This window comes from Platalea leucorodia (assembly GCF_965183815.1).
Source record: "Platalea leucorodia genome assembly, chromosome: 1".
NCBI lineage: Eukaryota > Metazoa > Chordata > Aves > Pelecaniformes > Threskiornithidae > Platalea > Platalea leucorodia.
Window position 1 is genome coordinate 115,725,967 of NC_138823.1, and position 12,095 is coordinate 115,738,061.

At 44.2% G+C, this 12,095-nt stretch overlaps 1 protein-coding gene across 1 annotated transcript in view; it reads left to right on the forward strand.

The window, feature by feature from the left end:
- The window catches only part of EEPD1 (endonuclease/exonuclease/phosphatase family domain containing 1), a 67,290-nt gene that overhangs the window by 37,177 nt on the left and 18,018 nt on the right, over positions 1–12,095 (forward strand). The window contains exon 2 of the mRNA XM_082304070.1: positions 312–363. Coding sequence (XP_082160196.1) covers positions 312–363 — 52 coding nt within the window. The remainder of the gene's footprint in view (positions 1–311; positions 364–12,095) is intronic.

The following is a 12,095-nucleotide window of genomic DNA, read 5'->3' on the forward strand; positions in this document are numbered from 1 at the left end:
AAGATCCTTCAGTGTTAATTTAGGGTATTAAAAATGTAATGATCAATGCAGTTTCTCTGTAAGGTGAATTCAGATATGCTTATAAGTCAGAAACGATCTTTTTGGGACAGCTAATTCAAAGCAAACGAAGTAACACTGGCTCTGTCTTGCTTTGGTTTATTATATCCTTAGCACTTTTTTGTATCTTTACCTCTATAGGCTCTTTTGTGAGGTAAGATAAAAAGAGAGCTTCAGTTCTGCTGTTGCTTGTGTTTCTGTAATGCTTCCAATGGAGTGATTCATTCTTTTTTTCTCTCTGTTTTTTCTTACAGTATCAAGCTTTTGGCTGTGCAGGAGCTGGTCGATAGAGAAGCGCTGGAAAAGGTATTTAAAAATATATCTAATACAACTGTCATAATACATTTAAGCTCTTAAAGCCCTCTGTGTTAGTCGGGCTTCCTAACTTTATGGAAAATCGTGCAGCATAAAATAGGACATCTTCCTAGCTACATAGTACATGAAGTCAGAGGGGCGATGTTTTGTCCAAGTTGACTGCATGCTTTTGGTGTTTTCTGATTTTACAGTGGGCTTGGGGTAAGCAATGCCTCTATTGGCTTTCCTGAAATCAGTTCCTTGCTAGCAGCTAGGATAAGTAGATGATTTGAACCGACACAAATGAATGTCTGAAGCAGCAAGAGTGTCTGAGGAGCCCCTTTTGAACATCCAGCTCAGAGAATGGCAGGAGGTGCCTCGGCAGAAATGTGGTTTAATTTAGTGATGAAGGGATCCAAGCAGCTAGCTACTCAACATCAACCCTAACAACACCCGCCGAGTATATGGTGTCTGTTAGCCTGAGCTCTCCTCCTGTATGCCTTGTGCAGGGATAGGCCTGCCTTTAAGCCTGGCCTTCCAGGGAACTGAGGGGTGTGCATCCATCAACTGTCCCAGGGATGGTGAGGTTTGCAAACAGCCTGTGCTTGGCTGGGTGGGGGGCAGAGAGGAGGAGCTGTGCAGAGCCAATGGCTTCCCGTGTCCAAGCAGCGTGGTCCTGTTCAGGGGACACATCCCCCTGGTCCAGTGCCTACGACCTCCCGTCGGCTTAGCCAAGGCGCCTGTCCCTCGGCAGCCTGAGACCCCACCTGCGGAGCTGCAGCAAAACCAGCCGCCACAAAAGACTGGAGGGTTTGTAAATAAAAAAAACCAGTGTTGCTCTTCACCCAAGGGTATTGCAAACACAGCAGTACCCTATAGATAATTTCTTTCTCAGTGAAGAGCCAAATGTTGTATTTCTTACTGGTTTGTGATTTTGCTGGCCTGGAGGGTAGGACTGGACTCCCAGTGCCCATGCTGGGACTGGTGGGTTCCCTTCACTTTCTGCACACCAGCTCCTTCATCTAGAAGACCAAGGAGCCAGCTGGGAGGCAGCATGGAAATATGAGAGACTTGGTAGGATTCAAAGAAAACAACTGGATTCAGAGCCCTGCTGGGAAAACTACCGCCTTACGGCAGGCGTTGAGCTGCTGCTGACCCAAGCAGCCCCTCTGTACCTATGAGTGACCTGGCAAGGCTTGGGGAGAAAGGGAGAAACCTTCTCCTGCCTCGAGCGCATCTTCTCTGTGTGACGGAGAAGGCCCTGCAGCACTGTGTTAAAGCCAGACAGCCATGGCTACGTCTGCTGGGTACTCTAGAAATACTGGGTAAAATGAAATCCAGCAGCAGCAGGTGCTTCAGCCTTGTGCTTTGCCACTGGCTGGAGATGCGTTTCACAGAGGTCCTATGTACAACCCAGTTCGTTCAAGAGGGGCATCTCTTCATTGGCTTTGGTGAACTCAGATTTTGACCCGAAGCGGTGGATTTTGCTAAAAGGCAGTGACAGAGGACTAGGCAGGTGATACTGTAGTTTTTTTGCGTGCGAAGCAGACACGGTTCTCAACCGCTCATTGTGCAAAACAGGTTAATATTCACAAATTGTTGTTGTTAGCAGCAGTCAGCTTCTCTGGCACCTCACACCCTGTACACTTCTCACCTTTCTGTCGGGCCTGCACCTCCCTTTGGCCCAACACCTCCTAAAACACGGCTTGGCAAGGGCGAGTGACCGCAGCCTGGTGGGAATGGGTGTTGGAGGCATTGTCTGGAGCTCTGCAGGAAGCTCTTCAGAAAGGCTCAGCCTCAGAAAAATGATCTTTCTAAATTAAGCTCTCTGAATATTTGATATCTGCTTTCATACAATGCCAACCGTAAAGAATTTAAAAGGCCAGTTTAGCCCTCTGGAAAATAACAGGGTGGAATTATGTAAGTTCAAAGAAATTTGCTGTCTTTATTTTTTTAAATACAGGAGGGAGAAAAAAGTAGACTGGAACAAAATCCCTTGTCCTGCCTGCTTGCAGAGTCAGGTTTTGAGAACATGTGCTGAGTTTTGTATTCATAAATCATTATATATCTGCATTATATTGCAGGAATACAGAATATTATTAAATTACAATATTTTAATATTCACTGCAAGATTGATTTTTCTGGTTTTTGAAGGGAAGTTTTCTTTAAGATAGCCGTGGACATGATAACCTAAAAGTGTTTTTCCTATAGGACACTTTCTAGTCTGTCAGACGGTTTTGAACTTTTGTAACCTTATTATTTCTAAAATTCAATGCTCAACTTTGTTGTTATATATTTTTGATAACTCGCATGGAAACTGAGAGTGAGGAGAAGCACGCTGGTTAACAGCAGTGCCCCCTGAAAAGACTTAGGGGCACACACTAGTGTTCGTGCCGCAGACTAGCTCCATTAAATCAAATCACACTGAAGTTAAGCACGTGTGTAGTGAGTCTCTTGAGAACCAGGGCCTTGAGACGGTATCAGAAAATTATCTGGCACTGCAAAACACACTTTACCGTCACCTGTTTGAAACAAGATGATGGTCTGGGAGGTGAGGCACATGAAGCAGCACGCTGTTGGAGTGGGCTGGGAGAATCTACTTGAACTGTTGGGGTCTTGAGAAGATGGCAACCCCCTGCGGGTACGTCGCACAAAGCCTTGCCCTTGTGTAGCGGAGCGCTGCCGTGCTTCAAAAGCTGCACATCAGTTATTGACTGATTGCTTACAGCAATAGGGTTTAATGTCATTCTGCCTATCTTAGATACTTTATTATCTTTAAAAGTTTTTACCACCTTGGCCATTGAAAATAAACTGATCACACTGCGAGAAGCTTTGTGTCATGCAACGACTCTATTTGTTTAGTTCCCTAAACCCTAATGTTTTGGCAGATTTGGCCAAAAAGACCCTTTAAGCCAAAGATCTACCACACTTGGCTGCATTTATGCCTGGGTTGCCGAGACGGAAGGGATCATAGAATGATCCATCTTTTAAATACCGCCAGGGATGGAGACTCAACCACTTCCCTGGGCAGCCTGTGCCAGTGCCTGACTACCCTTTCGGTGAAGAAGTTTTTCCTAAGATCCAACCTAAACCTGCCCTGGCGCAGCTTGAGGCCATGTCCCCTTGTCTTTGGGAGAAGAGACCGACCCCCACCTTGCTACAACCGGTGATTGGCTGGGTTTAATTACAGCTTGTCCTGGCTCAGGACAAGCTTGTCTGACCCTTGGGTGCTGCTCATCAGCTGGTTTGTTTCTCTGGGGTGCCACGGGCACCTGTAAGCACTGCAGAAGGGGGGTGCTGCTTGTGGAGCTGGACCCCAGCACCACGCTTGCTGTCATTAAGGGGAACGGGAAAATAATAATTTATCTTGGTGAAACAGGACCAGGTCACGTAAGAAAAACAAGAGTCTTTACCTGGAGAAAATTCTGTGTCAGAGAAGGGCTTGTTTGTGTCAGACCCGTTCCAGCACGTACTCCACGTGAACGGTCTCACCAGCAGCTTAAAACTAAGCGCGTGCTTACCTGCATTTTGTCTTACCTTGAACCTTCAAATCCATCTGTTTGCTTCCCTCTGCCTCCTTGCTGAGCTTGCCCCGGCTGCCGTGGGATTGCGTTGCTGGCGTGCCTTTGCTTCAGAAGTGCTGCTGCCATTTGCTGGGGGCAGCAATGAACACAGATGGCGAGATGCCTAGGGAAGGCTTGCAGTCGTGACAGCCTTGTCCCCGCAAGGGTTCAAGGCCACTCAGGCTTTAGAAAGAAGTATCTCGGGCATGCAGGTTTGTTGGCGCCGCGTCCTGTATGAAGCATCTCTTCCTCTTCCAGAAGCACAGCTCTGGGAAAGGCCCCCAGGGACGCTCTTGCCCCAGTGTGTTTTTGAGTACTTTACTCGGTCTAATCTTGGGAAGTCTTTAATTGCAGATGAAGCAATTCACTTGGCAAGTGTTAATTGTATTTATTTGGGGAAGGGGAAAAAATAATTCTTCTGAGGAACATGCTGTTTTTATAGTTTAAAAATAAATCTGTTTAAGTAATTAGCAGATTGAACTGCCTAGCTAGGTGACATTTCACATTGGTTGCTGTTTTAGCATTTAAATCCGTAGTCCTTTTCCATAGGCAACAAGTATGCCAAAGCGATTGTTCTCAGTGGTGCTTGATGCCAGTAGGATGTGCAGGAAGAGTCATCCATATTGTAAGAAAAATAAAAATATCCTTTGCATTCTCTCAAATGTTCCCCCCTGTGCCGTTCAGGTGTTAACACGGGCTCTTGAACTCGTTTCTCCTTCAGAGGCAGGTTATTGAGGAAAGTAAAATAATCTGTACAACAACATTATATTTAGTAACCCCGTGGCAGCTTTTTATAAAGTAAGCCTGCTTTGGGAGCAAGCAACATTAACCCATTAGTTTCCTATTTGTGTATTAACAAGCAAGTGCATCTGCTGTTACTGGGGATGAGAAAGGACTGTCCATTTGCCTCCAAGGACAGAGCAGTTTGTTGGCTTCTCACCTAGGAAATGCAAATTGTATAACTCTGATTCAGCAGTTTGTGAAAGTGCAGAGTTCATCTGCAAAGTGATGCTTGTTCTGCTTGAAGTTGGAAGTGATCTGTCCGGGCTGGCATGAGAGATACGCTGGGTGGGCTGAAGCGTGGCAGGAGTTGGGCTGAGAACTGTGATTTTGTTCAGGGATGATGTTCTTGAATTTGATAACTTGCAGCTTGAAAATCAGGATAAGTAACGTAGGTTTCACTATCAAGGTCTGTCTGTGCCAGTGATGGCAAATTTATGCACTGTGAGCTACGTCCAAGAGGTCAGTGAAAAGAAAGTGAGAAGAACAAAGTAATTATCAGCAGGCTTACGTTGTCTGTATGGGGATTTTCACCTTCACTGGAGAAGTTTTGGAGGTCACAAATCAAAAGGGATTGAAAGTCTTTCACCTGGTGTTCGGAAGTAGAGGTCCTGTAGCTGTGAAGCACAGGATACTCTAGCTAGGCGCCAGGAGAGGCAGCGACGTAGCTACTAGCCGTCTTAGTACAGGAAGGGGTCTCTCCTGTCTGCTGGCCAGACGTGACACGGTCATCCGTTGGGCATTCTGCTGGGGTGGACGTGAGGAGTTGGGATGATAGAATGAGAAAACTCTGATCAGCCTTCTCCAGATAGAATTTTCCCCCCCCCCCCCATATGAAGAGTTATTTCTCTTTCCTCGAAGAGGACATCTTCATCCTGTTGAATAAAATGGGAAGCTTAGCACTGTAAGCAAACAATCCCTAGGATCTGTGCTCTTTTTTTGACTTTTTCCACCTCCCTCAGCAGTACTAATGGCTGGAGTTGTATCCCATGATGTGGAATCTGTTTCCTGGGTTTCCTCACCTGTAGGAAAGACTGGATGTCTGTATTTGGGAGATGTTCGCTAGATGCAACCCCTTCTCATCGTGCAGAATTTTCATCCTGTGCCTGAGGAATCAATGCACCACAGCTGGGGTGACACTGAGGAGGTGGCATTATTTTAGTAAAAGAAAGTTAACCTGCCTGTCATCGATCAGAAGCAGCTTTTGTCTGAGGGGGAATGCAATGACTAATGTTGCCCACTTTTACCAGGTAGGACCCAGCAGATGAGGACAAAAGGGAGTGCTTGTTTCTTTCTACTGGCATCGCTCTAATAGTGCAATTTCAGCTACAGTCAAAAACGGGTTTGTAAAATGCTGAGCTGCGCTGTGCGTTCCCCACCATAGCCTTCTCCTTTCTACACAGAGCACGGAGAATTTTAACTAGAAATTTGCTTTTGTTTTCTTGATCCAGTCTACTGTTTCCTCCAGATATTATCTGAACATAAAAAGTATGACGTCAATTGAGGTTCCAGAATTTCCAGTACGAAATGCATCTGCTGGAGGTTTTTATTTATCTTTTGTCTGCTTTTGAGTAGATTGAGCCAGATCAGTGTTTAATCATGATTAAGCCCATTGTAATCTCTGTTCTTTATAAAATCCCTCTCGGAGCAGAGCAGGTTGTTTATTTGTGAAAGGTTATCCCTAGGAGCTTGTTGGTGTTTGAAAGAGAGGTGCTGTTTTCCATTTGCAGGGGTAAGCATAGGCGCATCGCTGCTTGCCTGCGTGGATATAAATATGTTTGTGTGCGCATTTGCTAGGACAGTTGAAAGTGAGCTATAGTATGCCTTGACATGGAGCAGCTGGTCACCCTTTTTATCTGGCCGGTCACTGTTTCCTCAGTATAAGCACCAAGTGGCTGGTCATGCGGTCAATCCTGCCCTTGCAGGCAAATGTTATTCCCTGTGTATAAGCCGGCACTGGCACGGGAGCTACCATAAATGTCTCCTGAAGGAAGAGCAGGGAAGGGCTGTTGACAAACCCCCTTCAGGGTGAGGGTCTACCATTGCTGTCTGAGCTCTGCAGCTACTGGGGTTGGACCACCTGGAATGCATCTGTTGCCCATGCAGCCAAAATATCCTGCACTGTTGCTGCTGTTCAGTTTTTTGGAGAGTGCAATCATGCAGCGGTCCCAGAGAGGCAGGGAAGAACGGTGGTTATCCTTGATTTATGGAGGTGTGCTGGAGTTACAAGGAAATCATATGATTTTGGCAGAGTCACCTAAGATGACCGACTCTGAACAGAGTTGTGAAGTGAACCTCGGTCTCCTGAGTCCTAGACATTCTTCTAATGCCAAGATGGTCCTTCCTCGCTTGTGTGAATTGTTTCGACGCGTGCCCCAGAAATGCAGTTAGTTCAGGACTGAGTCTTTGTGTGTATATTTTTAAAAGCCATAGTCCTCCAGTACAGTGTGAGCCCTGTCTTGCAATCTCCCTTCGGGTTGGAGCTATTAGTTAAAAAAGATTATAAGGCAATGGGCAACAAATGAATTAGTTGCTGTAAATGAGTTACATTTACTGCCTGTTCTTAGAACTGTCCTTTCCAGAAAGAGATTGACCTCTTTGAAACTTAGGTACATTTGGATGTCCTCTAGAGTCAGATAAGGAAACGTCGGTCTCGCTTTCAGAGGACAGGAAAAGGAGATGTAGACTTGGCCACTGACTCACTCGGGACCTTTGATCGATCTCTTCCAGCCCTGTTGCTGCCTCATTTTTCTGTTCCCCATTCTGAGGGAGGAGAGGTGGAATCCAGCCTCTCGCTGTACCCTTTGCCTAATTCAGCCGTGGGACAGACTTCTGCACAATTCGTCAGCTGAAGGAGGTCCTCCTGCCCTGTTCCTTCAAAGCCACCATGGAGTCAATGATTGACCACTCAGAGTAAAAGGAGATTATTCCAAATTGTCCAACTGAGTTTATTTTAATTCTTTTTCTCACCTTATTCCCTGTTACTTACCCTTTTGCTCTCCCACACACTTCCTATATTTCCCCTTATCTCTTTCCCTTGTCTTGCTTGCTTATCTGAGTGCAGGTAATACTCAGGGGTGCAAAGTCTTTTTTTCAGACTTCCCCCCCGGGGTCAAGAAATCTCAGGGTGAAGGGAAGTACAGCTGTTACTGTGAAGGAACCATTTTTGGCTGAGCGGAGCTGGAAACGATGTTGACACCATTTCTTGCAATATGGGAGGCTTCTTCAGGATTATCCCATCCACTAAATTGACTTAGGAACCCTGCAGCTGTACAGTATTTGCCTCTGGCCTTTCACTTCTTTTCCTCCTTTCTGTCCTCTAGGAGGGATCTAGATGGCTAGAAGTTTAAGGAGATGTATCTATCGGTGGACCTTATGGCTCTGGCCAGCTCCACGATGATTTCAGTAGCTCTCTGCAGGGAACCTATGACTACTTCATATTTCCAGGTCCCTCTACTGCAAACCGTTGTCAAATGGTCAGCAGCATTGGAAGCACAGGCTCTCATCTACTAGTATGTCTGGCATCTTTGATCTTTTTTTTTTCCTTTAGTTGCATTGCCCGTCTCATTTCTGATGATCACTGCACTGCAATAAACAAAACACTAGAAGCCATGCAATACACGTCACTGGGAGCCATGGAGAACACAGGCTGCTCTTAAAATGCTGTCCTTTAGGAGGTGCCCTCTTCCTCCCCACATGGCTGTGCCTCTCTGAGGAGTGGTGGCATGGAGATTGCTTGTTATGCTAGCCTGGCATTCTTTTGTGAGGCATCTAGTCCTATCCCTGGACAGAGGCCAAACTTTTCCATTAGTAAAATTATTCTCTACACTTCCACAACAAGGAGAAACAGAAAATATGTGTTTATAAATGTTTATAAATGTTCATAAATGTTTATAAAAGCTGGCATGTGTTTAAGTTTTGTTTGTGAGTGGTAGAAGTAATAGGGGTCCTTAGTTGATCCTTTTTTTCCCTGGCATTCTTCTAGAAGATGGCAGAAGGCAATGCAAGTTCATAGAACAGGACCAGTTCTGAATAGTCAGCAATTTTAGGGAAGGGAGGCATTTTTTTCCCTTTTTAATAGAGTGTTTTAATGTCAGCCCAAATCATTTTTTGGTAGTTTATATGGATTAAGTAATGCATATGCTTTCTGTGGGGAGCCAGAGGCCATTGCATCTGTTAGAGCAGAACTTTGGTCAGGGTTGGAGGACACTCCCGTAGACTTTGTGGAGGGCGTGCTAGTGGGTGAAGACAGAAAACTCATGCAAACCTATAGATAAAGAATGTGCTATTTCAGAGAGGAATCAGTGTCAAATTGGACTCTTTAAATTAAGGACTAGAGGTGTGATAAAGAATGTAGACGTGTGTAAGATTTTAAAAAAAAAGGTGAGATGACATGTCCTAATGCTAGCAGGCTGGAAGAGATCCTCCTAATAATAAGCATCAAAAAAAAAAAAAAAAAGTAATGGAATAGGATACGAGACAGATTTAAATAACTTTACAGAGGGTGGCACAGTGTTCTGTATGGTGGCGTAATCAATGCCTGAAGGAAGAATAAATATTTGAGGCTGACAATGGTTGTGAGTCATATTATATATTTTTCTCTTCCTTGTTTATGTGTTCTTACCATGGGAAAGAATGCTTGCTCTAAGCAGAGATGTAAATCAGTTGGGGAAAACAGTAATACTAACAGTAGGAAACAAATGGATGGATGCAAAATGCCCAGCGAATAACTATTTTTGATGCAAGGCTCTGTACAGGTGGCCAAACTGTGACCTTGTAATAATGAGAGCTGTGCCTTTTCACTTGTGTCACAGCAATTTTCTTAACACACTGCTCTTATTCCTTCTCATACTGCATATCAGCACAGTCCTGTCCGTCTTTACTGCCATGTATATACCAGAAGTGGACAATTTAAAAAAAAAAAAACAAACCACCAACAACAAAACCCAAAACCCACAAAAAAACCCAACTCACTTGCTAACACTGCTGGAAATGAGTAAATTTTTATCATGGGAATGGAGAGAGACCTAGTTATCTTACATGCTTAAGCAGCTTTCCTTGATTTATAACATTCAAAACTGATTTCCCCATTCCCTTTTGGTTTTGTTTGTTCTTCTTTCGTATTAGCACATTTTTTCCCCTCCTCTTTTCCTCTGGCTGAAGGCACTGTGCAGGTAAAGGAGATTCAGATCCTGGCAAATCGATATATCTCACTGGTCAGTTTGTTTAGTTTTTTTAATTGGTGAACAAGAAACTATTTCTTATCACTTTTAGGTGTCATGTTTCATAGGATGATTTTCTATTTGCTTTCCGTATTAAGGGCTAGGTTCTGATAAACTGATTTGCACCTCATGTAGTTCCAGGGGTTACTGGGTGAGTAAGGTTGTACTCATGATGGTATAGTTTTATACCACACCGCAGAAATCGATTCCTGAGTTTCATGTTTCATGAGAAAAGAATCAGCTCAGGGATTAAACAAAAACAAAAACAAAACAAAACAAAAGGGGTTCCCAGGAAGCCACTGACTCCCGGTTGCGCGGTGCCTTGTATCTAGTCCAAATGAGCACGCAGCTTACGTCTCCTGTATCTGCTGCACAGTGCATGGCCATGCAGAATGGTGGCCGTAAGGTCAAAATGAAGTACATGTGCTCTGGGTAAATGTGCAATAGCTCGCTCTGTGCAAGACTTGCATCCCTCTGTGTTGGTCACTGCTTGAAGTGGTATCTGTAGTTATACACTTAGAGTAGTATTTCTAAAATAGCTGATGCTGCATAGCTTGAATAATCTCAATGATACCTTCCCTAAGCATACAGCTGTGTTCTCAGAGAGGTGTATTTCTGGTGGTAGAAGTGGCAGCAAAATGCAACTTGTCTTCTTCCTTTGGAAATAATGAGTTGGGAAAAAAAACTTGGAAAAGCACCTGAGTATTTACAGCAGACAACCAGTTGAGCAGACTGCTTTATGACACAGCAAAAGCAGCTTGATGAAAAAGATAGCTTCATAGTCATGAGGGCTTCTTTTTAGTCGTCTTTATATCACATCAGTTGCCTTAGCATGCCATTCTTGCTGTTAATGATTACACTGCCTACTTATGCAGAATAAAACACCCTCTTGAAAAGGCTTCAAAAATAAATTGCAAAGATTTGTGACCATCCTTGACAACCTCTTGAGCCTTAATTCCTGTGTTATGTTTAAAAATAAAAAAAGTCCTTAAGGGTAAGAAAAGTAGTTAGGAAGTGTCTTCTGCAAAATGAGCCTGTCCCATGAAGTACAAGGAAAAAAGCTCAGCTTGTGGATGGAAACATGAGAAATTAAGAAGCCATAAAACTTATCCTACACGGAGGTTGGCAAATACGGGTGCTGTCTTCCACAGGGAAAAGGCAGCATAAATTTCCAACAAGCATATGTGAAGACGTCTTCCCCTTAAATGGCAAACTGGCTGAAAGATGTTACATATCCCATTTTGACAACAGGTAGTTGAGCATCCTGTAATTCTTTAAGAGTGGCCCCAGCACTTAAAATGTGTTAGGAGAGTTATTGCATTGCCTCTTTCAGTTGTTGTTTCACAGCTCTGCACTGAAGGTTTCCGTGTCTTCCTTTTGAAGATCTATAAAAAGACACTGTTTATATAAATAACCACTTTTGTTTAGGATGGCATAGGAGAACATGCCAGGGAATGATCTGCATTGTTGTCCCGGGAACACTATGATTAAAGGCGAGCAGGTTTTATCGGCTACAGTCTGGTTTTTTTAATCATATATTCAGGGATAAAGAATGTAATTTCCTCTCGGATACTACAAAGAATTAAGCCGTTGGGTGACGGCAGCGAGCTATAATTCATCTGGGAGGGCAGTGTAGAAACTCACTGCTAAATTTTTCCAAAATAGGTGCTCGAAAAGGAAAGCAAATAACTTGGAGTGCAAACATCAGCTCCTACCACTCCCTAACTGATCCTGTAAAGCCTGTCTTAAAAAAAAAAATCTGATTTGATTCAAACAGGTTTGTGTATGGAAACAAATCATTACACACCTGATAATTGAGATAATGTTAAACTTATCAGCATAATTATTTCCCGCACGTTCATGAAGAACAATGGGTGAGTAATACAGCGGTGGCAGGAGAGAGGCGCGTGTCCAGCTGGATTCACATCCAGGGGCTGGTTCAAAACAGGGCCAGGCTCATGAAAGGGCTTGAATACCTGACGCGGGAGACGATGCCTTCAGTTTGAAAAACTCCTGCCAAGCGACATTTACCTGCTACCTAGCCGCAGGGGGGCCTAAATGATGGAGACCTCTGTTGCTTTGCTTTCACAGTCCTCAGGTAAGCAGAGTGGTACCTTTCTGCAGACCCAGAGTTACCCTCATCTGAAGCAGGCAGAGCAGACTTGGACAACTTAGTTTC